Source organism: Leuresthes tenuis, unplaced genomic scaffold (genome assembly GCF_036924035.1).
Source record: "Leuresthes tenuis unplaced genomic scaffold, fLeuTen1.0.hap1 SCAF_20, whole genome shotgun sequence".
In the NCBI taxonomy this organism is placed as follows: domain Eukaryota; kingdom Metazoa; phylum Chordata; class Actinopteri; order Atheriniformes; family Atherinopsidae; genus Leuresthes; species Leuresthes tenuis.
Genome location: NW_027325374.1, coordinates 4523790 through 4547100, shown reverse-complemented (window position 1 = coordinate 4547100; position 23311 = coordinate 4523790). Strand labels below are relative to the sequence as shown.

At 42.9% G+C, this 23311-nt stretch overlaps 1 protein-coding gene across 4 annotated transcripts in view; it reads left to right on the top strand.

The window, feature by feature from the left end:
* thrab (thyroid hormone receptor alpha b) overlaps positions 1-22573 on the top strand; it is a 138768-nt gene extending 116195 nt beyond the window's left edge. For all 4 annotated transcript variants that reach the window (XM_072373599.1, XM_072373598.1, XM_072373597.1 and 1 more), the window contains 6 exons: positions 85-185; positions 386-533; positions 766-971; positions 9958-10104; positions 12895-13153; positions 15366-22573. In XM_072373599.1, the coding sequence (XP_072229700.1) occupies positions 85-185; positions 386-533; positions 766-971; positions 9958-10104; positions 12895-13153; positions 15366-15616 (1112 nt within the window). In that variant the 3' untranslated portion in view covers positions 15617-22573. The remainder of the gene's footprint in view (positions 1-84; positions 186-385; positions 534-765; positions 972-9957; positions 10105-12894; positions 13154-15365) is intronic.
* The last annotated feature ends 738 nt before the right edge of the window (positions 22574-23311 follow it).

Below are 23311 nucleotides of genomic sequence, written 5' to 3'. Positions count from 1 at the left end.
CTTATTTAGAGCTACTTCTTGAGTGAAACAAATACTTAATTTTATGCTAACAGTGTCTCTTCCCCCTGCTTCTTCCTCTCTCAGGGTACATACCCAGCTACCTCGAAAAGGATGAGCCATGTGTGGTGTGTGGCGACAAAGCCACCGGTTACCATTACCGCTGCATTACCTGCGAGGGCTGCAAGGTGCGCACACACAAACACAAAGAGACACACCTGGTTCATAATCCACACCATATCTGCCAGTAAACAGCCTTGTACACACACTGTTAGTGATCTGACACGCAGCCGTGCACGTGCACACTCAGCAGTGAGTTTCCGCTGTTCAGCTAAAGCTCAGCTGAAGGGATTATTGCCTCCCCTTGTCCCTTTGTTTCTGCTTACAGGGTTTCTTTCGTAGAACCATTCAAAAGAACCTGCACCCCGCCTACTCCTGTAAGTACGATGGCTGCTGCATCATTGACAAGATCACCCGAAACCAGTGCCAGCTGTGCCGCTTCAAGAAGTGTATTACAGTGGGGATGGCCATGGACTGTGAGTGTTGCACACACTGACAGACAGAAATCAGAAAAATGTAGGCCAAAGAACACACATTGATGCAGGTAGATTCAGAATGAAGCCTGATTTTATGCTCCTTCTTACGTTTTAAGGGCAAGTTGTGGAATTTACTTCTTGGTATTAAAGTTTGAGTCAGTGATAAGCAGGATTGGGACTCGTTTTGTTTCTGTGTTCATTTCCTCCTCTGCCTACATCCTTATCCTCCCAGTGGTGCTTGATGACTCAAAGCGGGTGGCTAAACGGCGCCTGATTGAGGAGAACAGGGAGCGGCGCAAAAAGGAGGAAATGGTGAAGACCCTCCAGAGCCGTCCGGAGCCCACTGTGGCCGAGTGGGACCTGATCCGCCTGGTGACGGAGGCCCATCGACACACCAATGCTCAGGGCGCACAGTGGAAACAGAAGCGCAAATTCCTGGTAAGGAGACATGGAAATTCACCTCGTTATGCATAGACGGTCGAGGTTAAAAAGTGTGTTGTTAAGATAACAGAAGATATTTACTGTTACATGGGAACTTCCACACCTGTTTCCAGGTAATCAATATAACTCTGGATGAGTGGTTTAATGCAATATTGCAACACTGAAATGGGAACATGTAACTGGTCAGTTTGCAGCCCAGATTCATGGTTATTACGTGTTTCCAGGTCAGCATTATGCCTCTGGATGTTCAGTTTAGTGTAATCTTACCATGAAATGAAATGGAAAACAGATAACTGTACAGTTTGCAGCCCAGATCATGTTTTTTCCACATAAATTATGAAAGGTGTTTCCAGGTAACAGGCTCCGGCGTGGAAACTGTACCGTCGCTGTGAGGCTGTAAATGATGTAAACGTGTACTTTGGAAGTCTGGAATATTTTACGGCCGAGGAGTGTTTTTTGAGTGGAACTCTTGTGAAGGCAGAGATCTTATCGTGCCAGCACCAGTGAGCGTTAGCTGTACTGCACTTTAAGGGCACTTGTGCATCACTTTGACATCAGACGGATGCTGACTACGCTCGTGTCTTACACGGGGTGTGATTGTATCGCTCAGGATATTTCTCAGCCACAGTCAGGTCAGCCATTGCTCTACACACAGGAAAAGGAGCTGCTGTGGTAGCTGTAAACTGGCCTGACAACTTGTAAAAGCAGCATTTTAAAGGTGGAATAAACCAGCTAAAGAACAAAGTTGTTGCATTGAGTTTGCTATGCAGCCCCTTGTTTCAAACAGTAACCTTGTGCTCAATTACTCAAGTTTAGTTTAAGTCATATGAGACCATCTGAAGCTTGAAAACTCCACAAAGACAACTGTCTAAGAGATCCTCCATGCTGCTTTTTCTTTTTCCTAAATAAACAAGCATGCTAAAACCATTAATGGGGGTTTTGTTTTATCTGGGTGAGCTCGGTCTGTTCACTCATTTGATTTTATCGTTCTGTATTCCCTGCTGTCTTTCTCTGTTCTTCACAGCCTGTGTCTTTATTCCTCAGTTCTCTCCAGCATTCGGGGGTCTTATTCATCCTAATCCTTCTGGGCTCTCAACCAGATCTTATTCCCTTCATAGTTTTCATTCACATCTCAACTCTATTTTCTCTTGAAACTCTTCCCCGTCTTGATTTCTTCTCTCCATCCATGTCTACCCCTGCTCTCCTCTCTGTTTTACCCATCTGCTTTCTGTAAGCTGCCCCCTTATCTCAGCCAAAGCAAATCCTCAGTCATGAGCCGTCATCTCAAAGCTTGCAGGCAGGGTGTCTTTCTCTTTCTCCTGATGCACTCAGACTTATCCCGGACAGCCCTGTCAGGCTGTTTCTGTCCAGTGTCAGGCTTCGCCCGTCACACACTGACCTCATGTTTTGGCACAAGTTTATCTGAGATGCTTACACTGTTTTATGCACTTGTTAACACTTTGATAGCAGAATTCAACCAGTGTTTTAGTTCCAGATTCAGGAAATTGATGCAGAACTGTGCAGAAGTTTTAAGGCTCTCTCACAGGGACTGCAGATGGAAACTAGCTATAATCTGGTGTAGTGCATCTCTACTCAGTCTGAGTTTAATGGTCTCTGACAAATAAGCTATTAAATTGAATTAAATTTCTGTACATGCTTCCAGGAAAACAGGAAAAAGTAGAGACTTATTGAAATGTGTGCAAACACTTCTTTATCCTCCACTTTTACAGAGCTTGCCAAATTTTCAGCTAATAGCTCTTAAGGAATCAACATGTTGGTGCAAAAATACAATTTTCTGTCTGTCAAACGGTGTTATCTTTGGCATTTTTGTACAGGCAACTAAAGAAATGAGAACAAATGATGTATCTTTGTGACAGGCAGCCAGTAACAAAGTGCCTAAAGATACAATTTGAAATGGGTTCTTTACTAAGACGCAACACGAAAATGGTCAGGAACAAGGACTGCACTGAAAAAGCAGACAATGTTCAAAGAAAAACTTTGAAAGACCTACAGAAAGTCTGGAGAACTATTGCTCAAGACCCCTTTTTTAAAAATAACATGAAAGTCTGGCTCCTTAGAAGCAAAACATAAAGAAATGAGGATCGGTTCAAGACTTTTGCACAGTACTGTGAAATAAATTCTGTAGCAGGGTTGTGTCAGTGGTGCATTGAAGGTTTAAAAGCATTTGTGATCTATCATACATACAGTGGTGGGAGGTGACAGTGAAATGAGCTTCCCGCAGAGAAAAAGCATCTGGGAAAGCTCTGTTTGAAACCTGATTTCTGTGTAATGCCGTTCATTGGTGTTTAGAGAAGTCTTTCTGTCTATTCCTGTTTTGGTCATCAATCAAGATTTAGCTAAAGATTAAGGTTACAGTCTGTAGTTGAAAGGTTAAGGTTTGGATAGAATAAGGATAAAATAAAGGCTGCAACATTGGAGCAGGCCTGTTTCTAGGAGACAGCAAGCAAGACATCCAATTTAAAGACTGATGGCATATATGTAGCCCAGAGCTTGGTTCCTCTAAAAGGATAAACAGTTATATTTTACACAGGCTTTACCAACTTACAGAGCTCTGGAGGCTGCATTCACTGAACCCTGAATATCTAAATTTACACGCCAAGCTTAAAAGGGTGAGTCTAGTCTGCCCTTTGGTCAAAACAGCAGCAGTGACAGCCTCTCATACACTGTGCGTCAGTGCTCAAAGGATACTACTTAATTAGATTAAATATATTAGACACTCTGTGTTCTACTATGTGTACATCTGCAAATAATCAATCATGAAACTACTGTTGGCTACAAATGGTAAGCTAATGAGAGGCTGCGATGGATACTGGGACCCCAGGAGTTCAGTCATCGATCATGGAAACATAAGCAGTCTTGAAAGGAATTTGGTAACCTTTCCTGCTACAGTCTTGTTTGCAGAAAACCACTGATATTACTTTGATAGAAACTGAGAAACTTGCTGAAATATTGAGGAAAAAACTCCATTATTACCCATCAATTGAACCGAGTTCTGTGTAGTTGTGACCTGTTTAGGTTGGTAATAACTTAGATATTACCGTGTAGCTAGTACTCTGCTTTAGTAATTTTAATCAGCTACATATAACAAAACACTTCTTCAACATAATATGATATAGATTTAGCATTAAGTAACATAAGCTAAGGAAAACCAGCTACTATGACATGGCAGCATAACATTGCTCAACACCAGGTGTTAGCTATTTTAGCAGGTTAGCTAGCAAAGAGGTTGTTAATGTTAGCTAATGTTAACTTTACAATTACAAAAAGCATTTGTCTTCACTGAATATGCATTTTTTTTGGTACTGCTTGATACAGGAAGTGCTTACATTGACCAGAATGGTTTTGTGTTCTTGAAATTGAAACAAAAATTGATTTTACAAAAGTTTTTGTGGCGCCTCAGGTGTTGTATGCTAACATTGCATGCTAATGTTTGAGAAGTGCAGAATATTCATTCATATGGTAAAAGGTTTCATTCATAGAATTACCCAAGTACTGTATATCAGAGTTGCAACCAACTTTTACCAGTTACAACTACACTGTTTGTTTGTGTCTCTGTTTGATATATTTACGTGGTTATTGCTAGTGGTAACATACACACTTATTTACCATACAAGTAGTAGGTACATACTTGATAGTGAGGTTACTGTAGAGTTACCAACATGAATATCTTAACAAACATTTCCCCAAGTTCATTTATGGTGACATGAATTGAATTTTCACGATTCCACCCATGCTTCACTTAGTAGAAACAAAATATTTTATTAAACATAATGGCTGTTAACACAAGTGGCTGTATAATGAGATTTCCAATCCTCACTCACATCTTCGCTGGCAGCGATAATTCTCTATAGTGAGGGAGACGAAATCCCTCGTAAAAAACCTTGGAACTGGAGAGTTTAGTTATCACCAGAGTGCATCCAAACTACACATGCAAATCAGACATCCAACAACAACACTTTTAGTCCTGGTAATTTGTGATAACCCACATTCTGGACTGTTCAGCTATAAAACAATGATTTAGCTTCGTACAGCTAAACATGTAGTTCTGCATACAAACACACACTGGTCTGACCTGCAGTTACACACTGTTTTTGTGTCTTCGCCTCTGTGACCCAGATATCTGAAAACAGCTTTTTACGGGGCTAGTTTCAGTTCAGCTGTGCACAGCAGCAGTGTATACGTATTTTTGACAGCCACTTGTACAAGAACATTGCAGCCAGTTCGTCTGTGACACAAATACCATCTCAGATCAAAACGGGTGGCAGATGACATACTGATGACATCCTAAAACAGTGTTTTTAACTGTGTAGGCTTGTTGAGGTGTCTGCACAAAAATCAATATCATCGATGTAAACATGCCCATCTCTCATAGAAAACACCAAAAGAAATAGGAACAACACTCAACAAAGGTTACATGTTTCCTCAGATAATCTGAAACTCTGTTGCATTCAAACTTAGTCATTAGAAACTGAAACAAGTGCGATTCAGCACATGGTGGACATGTGGTTTTTAGTTGAATGCAGACATTCGGTGAAAAACAGCAGAATCTTTTGACTACACTCCTGCAGTTTTTCTCTTGTGAGGAGATCTTACCATCTCGTCACGCAATTCATACTGTACAGTATGTTTTTGATCATTTTAGTCCCAGATGATTTACATCAATGAAATTTAAAAAGTAGAAACAACCTGACGGTCAGATGTCTGTATATCATTGAGAATGACGTGAATGTTTTTGCAACAAAGGTGAGCTTGAAAGCCAGAAATCTCAGCATCTGGCACAACAGCCTCAAAGTCATTGGCATTGACCATCAACTCAAGTCATAGTATGAGTGACTGTGAGCATATGAGGCAGTTTAACCACATGTGTCTGATTACATTTCTTCTAAAAGTAATAAAAGTGCACAACAACATTGATACTTCAAACTTTGTGTGAAAGTAATTGTCCTCTAGCTCTATCAAGGCAAACTTTCCTGAACGAATGCATCTGATAAAAGGTCAGCAGTTGAAGCTGCAGTTTATTCTGCAGTAATACGTTTTTCCACTTTCAATATTGCAATTGTCAATTCCCTAAGTGTGCTATGATTCACGGTCAGGTCGGAGTATCTTTTGCAGGCTGTTGTAGAAGTGATTATGAGCTTGTTTAGGTGCCCTGAAGAGCCAGTCAGAAAAGAGTTTGGGGTATAGAGAATTTGCTATGAATTTAATGAGCAAACAATAGCGGTTGAAGGAAAATTACACAACTCCATGAGAAATAACATACATAAGTCTGATATGTGAAGAACGTTTCCAAACAGAAATGAATACCCACGTACTGGCTGTGTGGTCTGTGGAAGGACCAAAGCTCAAGATGCAAACAACCTTTGTATAGTTGGGATTAACTGTATTATGAAATTCCTCGCATAGCTGAGGGAGGTTGAATTACTTGAGCTTAAGCTATTCTAGTTATTTCCTGACAATCGAAATAAACCCACAAACGTCAGTAACAGCAAAAACGTCCCCATCAGCGAGCCATTATGAGATTTATTTTAGTCAGAAGACACGAATGCTATTTGATATGGTCGATAAACACCGTCTATTTCTCTTGTTTTGGTTATTGAAGAGCTTTGCTGAGTGTGCCACAACCGCTGGGTGGAAAAGGTTCAAATAAAAGTTGTGGAAAAGTTGTACCCCTCATAATTCTCACATAGAAAACGTTCAAGGGGAGCTCATCTTGAATTTAAATGATTGGTAAACCCAGAAATTAGGAAGGAATTTGGGAAACATGCTGGGTGACAAATTAAAGGGGGATATGGAAATAAAATAATATATTCATGATAAAAAAATCTAGGCACAATCAGGACTCAATGAGCATAGAATATTTAATTGTTTAATTTGATGAACAATTAGCAGTAGGTTAGCCCAGTGTTTCCCAACCCTGGTCCTCAAGGCACACCGTCCTGCATGTTTCCCACGTTTCCCTGCTCCAGCACTACATGATTCATATGGATGGGTCAGGTCCTTAAGCTCTGCAGAAGGCTGAGGACGACCCATTCGTATGACTCAGGTGTGCTGGAGCAGGGAAACATGCAGGGGGGTGTGCCTTAAGGACCAGGACTGGGAAACACTAGATTAGCCCACACTTCCCTCAATGTGTTGCCACCCAAGTTCAAATCATGCTACAAGGGAAAACTCTTACTTTTCCTCTTTGCTTTTTCTATTAATTGGAAATTCTCCTCAGTTGTTATAGCTCACATAACTTCAATGAAAAAAATAAGGTATTTATTCTCCACCAGTACCTGAATCTTTTACTCGTCTTTAATCTATGAACAACCTGGGTCGGTCACATGACTCGCGACGAGGTTGTTCTCAAAAAGGGGAATCAGTAGCAGCTGTCAGTGTCGCAACTGCAGACAATAGACAGACAGACAGTTCAATCTGGCTTTTATTGATTTGCAAAGTTTACCCAAACGACGGCAACAAAATGCCTCAGCAGAGCAGATCCTTCACTTTAAGGATTCTACTTTAATGTGCATAAAACAAACTACACAGATAGTTATGTTAGTCAGAAATGAAAAGAATAAGTCTTCTTTTAGAATGTGTACAAAAACCGAACTCACCATCCATTTCTAGGAGCCGTGCCTGCATCAATCTGGTTAATCTGCAAACCTCACCGTGAGTGAGTGAGTTTTCTTTGAGGCTACTTTCCACTGGAGAAGGGGGTCCGGCTCCCATTTATTTCAGTTCTCTGGCTTTGTCTAATTACATTGGAAGAAAACCAAGTCTAACGCGTCTGTATCTGTGGTGGGGGGAGCGTTACGTGCCCTGCATTGATGAAACTCAGTTGCTCTTCCTGTCTGTCTCCTGACAGCTATTTTCTTAACAGTGAAATGAAAAATGCCCCCGACCTCCACCAATAAAATCAGTGCTTTATTTTGGCTCTTTGCATGACAAGACTTGCATCTATCAAAGTTATTATTGAAATTATTCAAATTATCCGTGAAGTTTGCACTGATTTAGTGAATCTGTCTCCCTGTGCTTTGTGATTGATAACCACCCGCGCGCTGTTTTAATTCCTATACTTTTATCTTATCCAATTCGTGGCTGGAGCCCAGCCGGAATAAATTACTGTGACTTTGACACATGCTTTATTCAATGGAGTGTGAAACGATATTTTTCATTGTCATGGCCTCAGTTCATACAGTCCTGTGAATAGATGTATTACTGATCTGTTGTTCCCCTTTTTAGTCATTCTCTAAGTAAGCGATATCTGTCTGATAGCATTCACTATTCTTTACACTGAGCAACGACTGTTTGTCTCATTGTTTTTTATTTGTTAGGGCTTTGCAGAATCGACCCGCGTAGAACCACTTAAACAATGGTGTTTATCCATTGTTTTAAGCCTCACACCACCTGAAATGTTCTTTACATTTCCAGAAATACTGCATATGAGGGCGTAAATGTCTGCACCTCCCATAGCAGACATTTTTGGGACTTTACCTCCCAAGTATGACATCCAGAAAGTCTCAGGATGAGACTTTGTATGTAGAAAGCAGGTAGAAGTCACTGCAAGGGTGTTTGCATGCTGATAACACTTCGTTTTCTTCTGGTCTGGATGTTGCTTTCCTCTCATTTATGGATAATTGGCATGCATTTATATGTGGTACCGATAGCCATTCATCCATTTTCTGCCGCTTATCTGAAAATGAGTCAGAGGTCCCCAGCCTCCCCTCCAGCTCTTTCAGGAAACCAAAGTGTACAGAAGTGAGTTCTGGGTCTGCTCCAAGACCTCCTCCAACTGTCTGAAATGAGACATGTCCCACCCACCCCCCAGGAGGCATCCCGACCAGATGAACGAACCGACTGGCTCCTTTCAGTGCAAAGGAGGATCCGCCCTACTGTGAGCTGTTCCCAGATGAATGAGCTCCTCACCCCGTCTCTCAGGGTGAACACAGACACCCTTTAGAGTAACTTCCTTTTGGCTACTTGTATTCACAATCTCATTCTCTGGGTCACTCCTCACAGCTCTTGATGAAAGGTGAGAGTTCGACTGGTCCTCAGCAGACCAGCGCATCGCTGCAGGTGCTGCTCCAATCCGCCTTTCAGTCTCCCACTCAGTTCTACCACTTATTATGGATACACTTTGAGATATTTAAACTCCCACCCAGAGAGTGCATCCACTCTTTTCTAACTGAAGATCCTGGCCTCCGACTGCTTCATACTCCAGTACCTGCTGAAGAACTCATCATCTGCAAAGTTGCTGAAACCTGCACTTTATGCTTGAGCAATAAAAAGGAAGGCAGGATCCCGTCCAAGTGACATCTCATACCCCCTGAATCCCTCCTTTCAGTGTCTTCCATCAGGAAGATGCCTCTTGGTACAAAATAATATCCAATATTGTGTTTTTATTGGTGCGTTTTTCTTTAACCCTGCTTATGCATGTCTTTAATGACTCTGTTATGAGTCTCGTAGCTAAGAAAACTTCCTGTTACTGTGATAAAGTTTTTGAATTGAACTAAAGTTTTTATTAAATGTAGATTTTTCTGCACCTAATTGTCTTCACCTTTGTTTGAATACCTCTTCTATCATCTTATTTTGAACCGTCAGTAAATTGTATAATACTCCCATGTTACCTGCCTCATTTGTTGCGCTCATAAGGATTTGTGTATTAAAACACAGGCCGCAGATAAATTGTTGCTTTTAGAAGGAAATAACTCATAGTTTATTAAAGCAGCGTTGAACTTTATTTGTCTGGAGTTGATAGAGCTGTTCGGCAGTAAAGGAACATGTCGTAAAGAGCAGCACTGTTCTGCTGATCTGTTCCTGCACAGAGGATTAAACCTTTGAAGAAAACTTTATATTGTTGGTTTTGATCTTTTAAATGGAACGTTTAAACTTGTCCTCTTCAACTTTTTTTTTTCCTTTTGCTCATCTTTGATTTGATTTTCGTCCGAACCCTAATCAGCGCATTCATTTCCCCACGCAGCCAGACAAAATCGGCCAATCTCCAGTTGCCCCAACGTCAGACGGAGACAAGGTGGACCTGGAGGCCTTCAGCGAGTTCACCAAGATCATCACCCCTGCCATCACCCGTGTCGTGGACTTTGCCAAAAAACTGCCCATGTTCTCTGAGGTGAGTGCTGGCTGATTGTCTTACAGAGCAGGGGACGAGTGTAGGACGCCACCTGGCTTCTGTCCGGCTGTGTGTGTGTTAGTTAAAGAAAAGTGGGATTATAGAGGTCGGTGTTCCACGTGCGCTCATCAGGTCCTCCGTCTGAAAAGAACCACAGGTTATACAAGGCTAACAGCATGCTTTGACAATGCAAAGTTGTCAAAAAGGTTTTATACTTTCACTCCAGCCTCCCAAAATGTCCAACACTCAGGTCAGCTGTTGAAAATGAGTACATTTGCTCCGGCAGTGAGAGTAAATACACACCCTGGAAAGTAACGGTTTTGTTTGAGCCGCCTTCTTCAGCAAACGTGTAATCACGTGTCTTCTCTCTGCTGCTTGTTATGAGACTTTATGTGAGTGGATAATTATCAGGGTGGCTGAGTTACTGTCGAGCGGGACAGCTGCAGTGAAACATCTGTGCAAGCAGGGCTCTGCTGCGCAGTGAATCACAGAAGAAGAAAACCTGTGCGGTAATCCATCGGCACGTTCGAAATAAATCAGAGATACGTGTGAAAGTAGAGGTCATCGCTTTTTTAACGAGCATATTTTGAAGTGTGATTCATTAGATTGGATTACTATCATTCAAATTACACTTATATGATGGATAGCTCTGTTCAAATCAGTGTTAAAAAAAAATCCTCATAATGCTGCCGGATTTTATGTTAATTTTCTGAGAGATGGAAGCTCAGCTGCAGCAGAAAGGCAGACAGAGTTTAATCGTCCAGACACTGAAGCTCATAATCACAAATGTATTCTCATGTTAATGGATAATGTTGTGAAAGACCCCTAATTGAATGTGATAAAAGAACCGGTTTAGCTTACAAGAGAGCTCTTGGTGCCACTGCACAAGTCAATTTATAAGACTCAACAGAAACAAAGGCAGCAACTTAGCCACTAAAATTTAATCTGTAGCTCTCCCTCATATTGATCCAGCTGTAAATGCATTATAAACCTTTACTTTAAGGCCCAAATTTACAAGACGAATCAAGGCAGGGAATGCTTATTAATCAGCTCAGACGCCAGGAGCAACGCAGTGAGAAACGAGCGCACATCGAGGTGAGATTAATGCATGAGTCTGCAGATCTGATTAAATGAGTTTTAACTCGAAAGTCTAATACTCATGTAAATTAGGGCGTTTTAGTCATAATCCGTGTTCATTAGCAGAAACAAATGTGAGCCTTTCAGACCCATCCTCGTGTTTACCTTCCCTTTCTACCATACCTGCACCTTTCTTGCTTTTCTTGTCTCAATTTTCTTCTTTTTCTAGTTTTTTTCTGTTATAATTTGTTTAAACACAACCATCTGTTGGTGCGGCGACTTGTTTATAACAGCTTGTATACTCACTATAATGATATATAATTACAGATATGATGTCCTGAAATGCAAACAAGTTTGCATTTTTCTTTGAAACGACCATATTTTCACCACCTTGAACAGTTTCTACAATGTGAAGATAAAAAAGCAGCACACACACCAGCTGTTTGATCCTTTGTTTCATGTCATTAGGAATCCGGTCCCCAAAAAATTCAAGTATGAACTCTGCATCCATCTGTTTGAAGAGATCAGGGTTTCTGTCACTTTCTATCAATCATATAAAGGAGAGGTGCTTATTTAGAGCCCATAATAATGTAGTTTTACAATATTCCACAGCTGTGGTGGAGATGTGTCCGTATATACATCCAGTGCTGTGCCGTAGTCTTAAGCCACCCCTTATTTCTTTATATTTTACCTCCAAGAAGCCAGACTTTCTTTTAATCTTTTAAAGTGGTCTTTATAAATAGTTCTCCAATCTTTCTGGAGCACCAAACTTCGTGCTCTGTCAACATATAAGAGAAACCTTTGCCAAGAACAAGTTTTAAATTGGGTCTTCAGGCACTTGTTACGAGCAGACACGTATATGGTCATTTCTTTAGTTTTATCTATGAAAAACAGCAAAGATAAGACTATCTACAGCAGATGAACAGGATCTGAAAGGGATGTCCTTAAGAAAGAGGAAAAAATCCAGCTGTGACCTGACAGGACCTGAGAGATGCATCTGGACCTTCAGCTGATCCATCTACTGTTGGCCCAAGCCTCATCAGAAATGGTCTCCATGGAAGGGTGGCTGTCAAGAAGCCATTCTTAAGGAAGGGAAACAGGGAGAAAAGGCTGAGCTATGCCAAATGACACAAGAAGTGGACTGAAAATCAGTGGCAACAGGTCTTATGGAGGGATGAATCCTCCCCAGAGCCCGGACCTCAACATTATTGAAGCAGTGTGGGATCATCTGACAGAGAACGGAACAAAAGGCAGCCCACATCCAAAGAAGAGCTTAAAGAAGCCTCATATACTGTATTTCCATTTATGTTTGCACGTGTTTCATTAAAACTTACTTCCAGCTTCCTGTACAAACTTGCACCAGCACTGTTCTGGTTATGTTAAACAGCACTTGGTCAAATGAACGTGTGCAAACAGTCATTTTCCAGTTTCCTGATAATGTTGATTAGTCTAATATTTGCAGCCCTGCGGCTCCTGGCTGTAGCAGGGTGTCTTCTCTGTGTGGCTCTCCCCTGCAGTGATGAAGAGGGACAGAATGATGGATCATGGCTTTGCATCTCAACACGTTGTTCTTGTACTTTGTCTGTAATGATGGACAGAAATGTTTTTTGATGTAATGATCCACCATCATTTTGTTCTCTCCGTCGGGGAGCTGATGCCCTTCAAACAGGGACTATATTAGAGGGTAAAATGGTGTTTTTATTTGTCCAGCAGCTGCCTTGTGAAGACCAGATCATCCTGTTGAAAGGCTGCTGCATGGAGATCATGTCGCTGCGGGCCGCCATGCGCTACGACCCCGAAAGCGAGACGCTGACTCTGAGTGGCGAGATGGCGGTGAAGCGTGAGCAGCTGAAGAACGGAGGGCTGGGCGTGGTGTCCGACGCCATCTTCGATTTGGGCAAAAGCCTGGCGCAGTTCAACCTGGACGACACGGAAGTGGCGCTGCTGCAGGCCGTGCTTCTCATGAGCTCGGGTAAAGAACACAGCCTCCTGCATCCCAAACGTCTAAAAGTTAAAGCTGGAACTCATACCTTCACTCTGCTCTGGTTTATCAGATTTCGCTTAATGTAATTTAAATGCAAATTCTTATTCCTTTTCCCTCCAGGACAGTTCATGTTCCAGTTCATTAATACCTCCTCACACTGTATTATTGCAACCTATTGGTAATTTAAATGCGATTATGGACTGATGATAAAAGTTCACTTAGTTATTAAGCGTCGAGCCTAAAACTCACTCTGGATTCGTTCATTGAAGAAAAATATTTTGGATTGAGGACACGTCACAAAAGTTCCCCAAAGTTTCCTTCCCAAACACAGAGGATGTGCAGGCCTCTTAAGATGGGACCCGTGTAGTTGCTGACAGGCTTTACTCACGGTATTATAAGGGTGGGAATAAACCTCGTGTATCTTCTGTTTCCAGCCGTCAGTTTTCTGCTGGCAGCAACAGTCTGAGCACACCTCCCTTTCCCCATCCGCCTCCTCCAGCTCTACATGAGGGACACTCGGGTGTTCCTTGGAGATACGATATCTCCAGTGAGTCCCAGGTCTGCCGTGAGGCCTCCTCCTGGTGGGGTGTGTCTGAAACACCTCCCCGAGGTGGTATCCAGCAGGCTTTCTAACCAGATGCCCCCACCACCTCAACTGGCTCCTTTCAGTGTGGAGGAGCAGTGACTCTTCTCTGTTCTCCTGCAAAAAAGCAGATATATATGAACCTCAGCGAACAGTTTGGTAACTGACTCAAAAACTCTGTTTTCTGGTATTTTAAGCTAAGACGGACTGGAAATGTTCCTGGTTCAGGAGGTGAAGGGGTGGACTGAGCATCTTATAACTGCGCTCTCATACGTTTCTTCCAGGATTCTTTAAAGTAAAGTGAAAATAAATGTGTTTGGAGTTTGTCAAGCTAAAGAAGAAAGTGTCATTAACCACCCAGTCAAATTTAAATGATTAAAATTAATGATAAATTTATGAAATTAGGTGTCAGAATCACATGCGGGAGGGGGGCTGCCTCTGTGTAACGTAGCAACAGTAGCAATGGGTGCTAGAGTTAGCAACAGCATGGCAGTGACCCAGTCCTACATGTTTGAGCCGTCAGGGCCAGACAGCCTCGTGCCTCACAGCCTCACAACGTTACTTATATATAATGGGAACATAATGCCGGTGGCGGCGATGATGGCACCTGCTGCTGACAGGATGTAGGGGGGGCAGGCGGTCGGTACGGCCCCTCTGACCCGCCTCAACGGACTGTTCAGGACTCCACACTTCACCTGGTGACAGTTGGTGAAACTATGGGGGGTGAAGTGGACGGGTGGTGGTGATTATTAACGTTCCACAGTAGCTCCTAACAAAATCGATCCACCGTTTTTTATGCCGTTGTCAATTGGAAATTCAGATAAAGTAATGGAGCCACTACCCTGGACACTGTGGCATCCAGGGAAGATGAACGAGGAGGAGACAAGGCGAGTTAGTTACAGCTGGCTGCAAACGACCGTGCTATGCTCGCCGAGACTCGGGACCGAGCGGGAAAACCACCGAGGCCAATGCGCTGAATGTATTTATACTGCTGCGGCAGCAAGCTAAACAATTGAAACAGTTTATGCTAAACAAAGCGGCGGTGATTTCAGACCCGCCCATTAAATCCCGACACAGAAATGTTAAAACACAGTTTGTGAAGCCCAGCTCCACAATTCCAATCTAAATGGTTGAAATGCTTTTTACACATTTATGACCTATTTAATGTGTTTAGAGGAACATGACTGAATTCACTTTACACTCTTCCTTATACTCTCTCTGTTTGAGAATGAAAACCATCTTAGAAAGAGTTAAAAGAAGCTGTCGTCCTGAGACGAACTAACTCGTTCCTGGTTATCCCTCAAGTCAACCAACTAACCTGATGAAGCTCTGAGAGTACATTTAATAGCAAGAAAATGCTCCCAAGCAGAGGTTGTGTGATTGCTTCTGTGGTGTCCTTATTCCCACCACAGTTTTCCATGTCTTCTACAGCCCCACGGAGCTGGTAAAAATGCCTCACTTTCAACATTTGATGTTTTTGGTGCTCGATTGTAAATTATTTTCTTACTAACCATGTCAGAGCATCCCAACCTTTCCTGCCCTACATGCATCCCTTGTACTTCCCTGCAAATGTACGATTCTGACCCCCTTCCCTCTGTTATCCCCTGCCTCCTGCAGACCGCTCAGGCCTGACCTGCGTGGACAAGATCGAGAAGTGCCAGGAGACCTACCTGCTGGCGTTTGAGCACTACATCAACTACCGCAAGCACAACATTCCCCATTTCTGGCCGAAGCTCCTGATGAAGGTGACAGACCTGCGGATGATCGGGGCATGCCACGCCAGCCGCTTCCTGCACATGAAGGTGGAGTGTCCCAACGAACTCTTCCCCCCACTCTTCCTCGAGGTCTTCGAGGACCAGGAGGTGTGAAACACAGTCACCACTGTGCAGTGGAAAGAGAAAGTTTGGGCAAAATGGGAGATGGGCGAAGCCATCGCTTTTGTGGGGGGAAAAGATGGAGAGAGAGAGTCTCATCGGCAGGAATCTGCGTTTCTCCGACATCACATTCACAGTTTGTGGTTTTAAAACTGGAAACAACAATAACTGAAAGAACACACCAGCAACAGGAGAGTGAAGCAAACAGGATTTTGTTTTGTCAACACCCTCTCCTCCACCTCTTTCTCCTTCATACACCCTGTTTTAAAATCCATGTGGGGGCCCTTCTGTCTGAGCATGATGTCTTATCCAGTAAGAGTTGTAGCCATTTGCCAAGACACATACACGAACACACACAGCACACACACAGCTGCAGCTCGCTCCACCTCAGTTCTTTAGGGCAGCGCTCTTTGTGGGGGTCAGCGTCCCCTCCGTGTATTTTTGTATTCTTTTGTTTTCGCGGCCCCGCTCATTTTGAAGCCCATGTCTCCAGTGTCGAAGCTGGTCAACACCTCTCAGTATTATTTCTGAATAAGTGTTAAAGCGGTCATTCAGAAAACATGGACAGTGGTGGCGTGTTATTTCTCGCAGCCATGCAGGCGAACACTGAAATTTCAGCAGAGGTTTGGCACATTTCTCTGGTGTTTAATGGCTGTAATGAAGCAGAGCTACCAGACCTTCTCAATCTGAGCCGCTGTTTTTGGAGCTGCTTCTTCTCTCAGATTCCACTGAAACAGGTGCTATATTTATATAAAGCTACTCCAGTTTTATGAAATTGTGTTGTCTACCTTTAAAAGACGTGCAGACCATGGCCTCATATCTACCTTCTTTTTTTGTCACTGGACCGGCTCCTGTGACATACAGCACACACACACATGCACAAAGAAACACACATGAGCGTACTTGCCTTGTCATTACCTGCGCTGCGTTCACCAGCAGCCTACCGTCTTGTGAATGACAATGAAGCCCTTCGCTCTCCAGGGAGCCACTGCATTGAGGGATAGAGGAAGGGCTGCATTCGGGGAAGGAGAGAAAGGAGGAGCAGAAAAATACGATGTGGTATCTGGGCTGCAGATTTAGAACGGGGGTCAGAAGTAAATCTTCCACACCCTGCCTCCGTGGAGGTTTTGAATAGCAGTAGCCACTAGCAAGACAGCAAAGCTCATTTTACACACACACACACACACACACACATTAACATGAAAACACACAACTTCACCTCAGAGTAACGCAAATGCCTCATTTTACTGTACACACTGCGTGGCAGTGTTGATTTATGGCCCTGACCTGCAGGGTTTCTACAGAGTCCTCTCCTCACAGACTCAGCTCAGTGTGGCCCCTTCAGGCTTCCATACACATTTGCCTTTTGTTTTTGTTTTAACCATGGGCGTCACTGAGAGCAGGCGAATGCCAAGAAGGCTACCATTTACCTCAAAATGGACACACCCCAAGGCTGGGGCAGCAACACTGCCCCTGTGGTGTCAGGCACTACCTCACCTCTGTGGACACAGGGCAGCTGCCCACAGCCTACACACAGACCTACACCATTCAAGCTGGCGCAGACTAACACACAAATGTGCGCATTTGTAGTCGTGGAAAGACGAAACACTCGCAGAATACACACACCCACACACACAGCCTCAGTGCTATCACTTGGTTCAAATGAAATACCACTGAAGACAGGAGGGCCAACCATCCCCCTGCAAGGTTTGACCGACTCCAGGGAATGGTACCCATCGTGTTCGGGTTCTTCTCTTTTTCTGTTTTATGGGACCAAGTCTCATCTTTTATAAAAGTTAGATTTTCTGTAAAAACAGAAGCCGACTCACAGGACAGTGTGGAGGTCCAGCAGGGCTGACGCCGTCTTTGCGAGCAGAACAACGATGGATGACATAGAGTAGCTGCAAACCCATGCTGGCTGCGCCCGTTGATTAGCGCTCATAGAAAGGAAGTTCCATCCACATCGTGTTGACTCCCCCCTGTGATGGCTGGTAAACATTTGATTTGAAACCAGCGCATTTGACAAATAGAAAAAAAAAGAAAGGGAGTTTTCTCAGCTCAGCACTTTCCCAGTGCTCACTACTATAACAGTAATATCTCATGGCAGATAGGAGCATGCTAGCCAAATGACCATTGAAAAAGGCTAATTTGGTCATAAAAGCCCACTATGTTCATTCCAGTTCAGGGGCCAAGCCAGATCTAAATGGGTGTCACTCGTACAAGTAGTTAATGACAGAAATCATAGACCTAAAGGTCAGTTCATGCTGGGTTCTTGAACCCTTCAGAGCAGAGGAACACGTGGTACAGATCCTGGATCCCTGATAAGAGAGGAGAGGAACTGGAACGCCACCTTTGGGCTCAGCTCAGACTCTCAGAAGAATAGCCCCCCCCCTCCCCAGATTACTTTTTGTGCTTCTTTACTCCAGCCCATGACGTTACCCTCTCTGGAGCCTAGCTCAGTCCACCATTACGACAGACCCCGCTCAGTCAGGCTGGTTGGAGTTTTTGCACTATTGCAGCAGTCCTTCCTGTCACCCCTTCCTCATCAAAGTGTAATCAGTACACATTAGTTACCCCGCATGGGTATCCTGAACCGCTCTGTGTAACAGAGGCTGTCAGTTGCAGTGGGCTTAGTCCAAAACCAGTCCTGTCGTCAGAATTAGACCAACAGCACACATCCAGCCCACAGAAATGGGTGGGAGGGATCCTGCGTAGGACGACTTTGTAGCACTTATTCCTCTTCCTTTCAGTACTCGTCATCCCCTATATTTTTAGCCGTCTAAACATCCTTCCTTACATGATTTTTCCTGTCATCCTCCCTTATCTGTCGTCCTCACTCACCTCTGAGTAGTTCACTCCCAGTTTGGCCCGGAGTCACCGACACCAAACAGGATTCAGGTCTCTTCCCTTGTGAGACAAGGCTGGCCATAACTGCCCTTCAGAGCGGCACCACCGATCGAATGTGAGCAGCAAAAGCAGTAGCGACAAGAACGAGAGACTTAAGAATGTGAGGATTCAGGAGGAGAAGAAAGCATGGGGCAGGGAAGAGGAGGAGAAAAAGCTGAGGGCCCCAACCCTCACTGCCATTATTGACACGGGTGAGAGCAGGAGATGTGGCCGGCTGTAAAGACTAAACACAAGGAGGAAGGGGAGATGTTGGGTCTCCCCTGTAGCCCCACGTGAACCCTGCTCCCATGCCAGCTGACAAGCCCAAATACCCCCCCTCTCAGCTCCTTCCTAAAGGATAACCTCCGACTTTCACATTGTGAGGGTCAGAAAGAGATCCCACGTTCCACAGATGCAGGTTTCGGAGCCCATCTGATGTAAAAGAACTGCAAAAGAGAAAAATTTGATGACCTTTGCTGAGCTGACTGGGTATGTGTGTATGACTGAGGAGGTTATAATGCTGCTTTACCTTCTGAGAAAATAAGAAAATATATGAAATGATTATGAATCCATAAAGCAAAACTAAAAGAGAGGACTTTAAAAAAAAAAACGCAAAAAAAAGGACTCCTGAACAAAGATACGGGAGATTTCTTTTTCATTTTGTCATTGTTTTCTTATATTTCTGTTTGTATTTTGACGCTTTAACTGCTCTGTGTAAAAGAGGAAAAAAGAAATCGGCTGAAGTCACTTTTGACCATGCGTGCAGTGTAACATAGAAAATATTTCTCTTCTTTTTCACATCTATTGTTTCTGTTCATTTTTCAAAAGCCAACTGATGTTTGTCTGTCTGTGTGTCCAGTTGTCCGTCCCCTTTTATCAGGAGGAACCTACAACCAACAAAACAGGAATTTCTTTTATATATATATATGTGTGTGTGTGTATATATATATACATATATATATATATTTCTTTTTTTATATATAAAATACATCTTTGGAGAAAAAACAAATAGAAAAAATAATGCAACATTAACTGAAAACATAAAAAAAAACTGAAACACAATCTTTTCATACCTCACGAAACACAGACTTAAAGGATCTTGGGAGGAGTTATTTTGCAGGCACATGTGAAAGTTCAGAGATGCATATGTAGATGTAAGATAAAATGTGCTTGTGTGAACACATCAGTTACAAAAGGACTCTTCCCTCAAGCTTTGGCGCCCTCGTATTGATTTGGCTCTCAGCTGATGGGAGATGCAACACAAACATGTCCAGTAAGGATCATAGAAACACTTCTCTAACTTCACAGCCCGGATACAGTAACTTAAAATGTGAACGGCCCAGAGACTGAGGGAGTTTGACTTCTGTAATGGCTGAGTGTTTTCTGGAACTGAATGTAGCTGACGGGGGGGGGTGGCTGGACCTGAACCGGCACCCATAACCTAACTTCCACACACCAGCAGAAAGGATTAGTGTCACACGAACGTTACAAGTTAAGAAAACAACAAAAAATCAATAAATACACACGTATATACGTATATATATACATATATATATATACATATGTATATATACATATATATATACATATGTATATATACATATATATATACATATGTATATATATGCCCATCTGCAAGGTGCAATACAATGTTATGTATTTTTGTATGTTTTCTGTTTTGATTTTAGTTTCATTTGACTTTTCTTTTACATTTTTTTGGCCATAACCAAGGATGTAAATACAAAAAAAACCATACAACACTCAAGATTCATTGTAAAAAGTCGATTTAACTTCTCCATCCCATTGTCATGTAAGTGAAAGAGAAAAAAAAGCAAAGAAATGTGTAATGCTTGTTACATTTTTATATGTGCACCCTCTCACATGTGCATGCCGATCCATATTCAAAAGTGCCCCTTGACATTAATCATGAACCCTGTGCCTCCTCTTGTTTGCAAAGAGATAGAAGCCCATCCCTCATATTCTCACAACAACATGAGACGCTGCTCATGAGTGGCTATAGTTTTGTGTATGTGTGTCCACCTTTGAGGTCAAATTCAGTTCTTCTAAACTAGAGGTGTGAGTGTTGCCAGCAGGCTCGGTAGCGGCAGGCCAGGAGGGCAGCGGGGTTGGGAGGCAGGAGGTGGGACATATTAATAATAGGTTGTTATTTACCATGAATGCTGGCTAACCTCGCTGCTGAACACCCACATCATAGTTGTCAAAGTCTAAAATGGATCTGCTCCCTTGTCCAAAGCTCCAGACGCTCCCAGAAGCCAGCCGAAAAACTTTACAGGCTCAGTGTTTGGATCCGGAAAACGTCATGTGACGATCAGTTGGGCAGAAATCTAAGCCTGTTTACGACAAATACACGAGGCCTCAGTTACACTCGTCATTAAAGATGGCTGCTTCCACAGGCTGTTGCACAAGGCAAGAGTAAAGATGGCACGTGCATCTTGGAGAGATGAGGTGCATTTCAGTATCTGGGACTAGAGTCATCTCTCAAACTATTTTTAGTGATTAAATTTCCCCCCACTTTTTGGACGAATTCACCCGGGTTTTTGGGATTGGATAGTCGTCCAATCTGCCCGAGTTGCCTGACGTAAAGTGTAAATGGGGCCTTAGAAGTCTATATATTTGGTTTGCGGCTCTGAATGGTAAAAGCTGAAAGTAATTTTGGTGTATTCTGATTGATGACGGCCACAACTCAAACAAACTGCATGTTTCCGGACCACAACAAGCAGTGTGAGGTTTTTTTAGGCTGGTTTCGCGGAGCTTCAAAGTCCAGCCCCTCACAGATCCTAGTTTATTCCCACGTGTTGACACTTTGGACAAGGGTGGAGATTGTCTGTAATGTCTTTTGGTTTTATGGTTGTGTTTTGTTCTGACCCCCCCACCCCCAATGCCAAATGTAGAGTTTGTTAAGACATGCAAGTAGCAAGATGTCTATGCAATTCCCCCCTCTAAAATCCCAGAAAGACAAGCTCACTGCAATGAGCCAGTCTTGCTTATAAAATCTAATTTGGCCTGGTTTGAATTCCAGAGGCTCTTTGCATGACCCAAAGACCCTTGCTACTTTGTGTGGATGAGGGCCCGGACTGTTCGTGGAGCTGGCCTCGAGCCCAGCTTTTCTGGCTGGTCCCGAGGCTCGGCCAATCTTCAGAGTAGTCTGGTTCCCAGAGAAGTAGGAGGGGTAACTGGGAATGTTGTGGAGAACAAGGGTTCTACAAGATGTGCTGTTTTTTGTAAACTGCTCAGAGAGTGGTGTGTGTGTATGTGTGTCGCTTGGAAGTTTGGGTACTGATCATGTTTCCTTAATGCGATGCTCTCATAGTTGGGTGCGTTGAGGCCGCAGAGCCTGAAATTCCAAGACTGAGACGAGCAACTAAATTAAGTCCATCTGGAATGTGTGTGCAGCTTCAGTCTTTATATCCTGTGACCAAGTCAATGGAAGAGTATTCTGAGTTGTTGATGTTCATATGTGGGGTGTACGCATCATAAGCAAGTTTCCTGACCCCAATGCCTCTCCAGGGTCTGATTTGCAATCACAAAAAATGACATCACCTCAGTGAGTTAAGCATCTAGAACCTGCTGACCCTCAGTTTAACGTGAGCACTTAACTAAAAAGCACTTTGAATGGCCCTAACCTTCTGTAAGTAGAAGAATCTTTGATCATTGGCACTAAATAAAAAGAATTCTACAAATTGCATACAAGCCAAATGCCTTTTGCACAGTTTGATTCTTATTTTAATTAGTTTAACTCGAAAATGAAGCGCTTCGGCCTTCAGGCGAAAACTTGTAATAAAAAGGCTGAGTTTACAATTATGAAGTGCAATAAGTGAGTGATTGTTATATACTTCTCAGTCTAATTAGATCTTTTTATGCAATTGTGGCAAATTATTGCACCTTCCCATGAGAGCCTTCGCAAAGACCCGATCCACACACACATGCACACACACACACACATACATACAAATGGCTTTTTGTGACTGGGTAAAGGAAGCTATTGAAGGATTCTCTCAGGTAAAAGAACATTTTCTAATAAATGATGATAAACCTTAGATGAAACGCTATTGTTAGCTCTTCTTTTTTTGTCTTACAGTCACCAATGTGCGTTTTTTTTCCCTGTGTCTGATCATGTGTCCGGATGGAAAGTTGGATCCTGAGTTTACTTTCAGCCAGAACAAAGTCTGGCCCTCATTGCTTTCTTAACCCACAATGAAAACAAATGTGTTCATGTGAGACAGCGGGTGAGGGTTTTCTCTGTTGTTTGGAAGTGTTTGTGAGGTGTTTGGGTTTTGTGCTGCATGCTTTAGAAGCAAAATAGCAAATAGCTGAAATTTTCAGGAATAACCAACCTGTTCTTGTTTCCTGTGCATCAAGTTCTGTCAAAGCACCTGATGTCTCTGAGATAAAAACCGGATGTTCTGACACTTTGGCTGCTTCACTGTCAGACACCAGTATTAAAAACTGAAGTGTTTACATCTGAACAAGCAGTTGGGAAAAGCCACACGACCTACAACTGTGACCCTGGTCCTAAAGCAGCTAATATTTTAAACTTCTGTTGTTCGGTTAGGTTTAGGCAACACAGTTTCCTGGTTAGGCTCAGGTCCTAGAACTACTAGGCTATGGTTAGGAAAATATTGTGGTTAGGTTTAAAATAGAGATTTCTTACAGCTAAACCAACATGTTGGAGATAAAACTGGGGATTGAGGCTACCTGCAGTTTGATGTTGTGACAAAATGGCAGAACATGATGCTGTGGAAGTAAGAACAGGCTGAAATGACAACAAAATTGAAGAAAAAC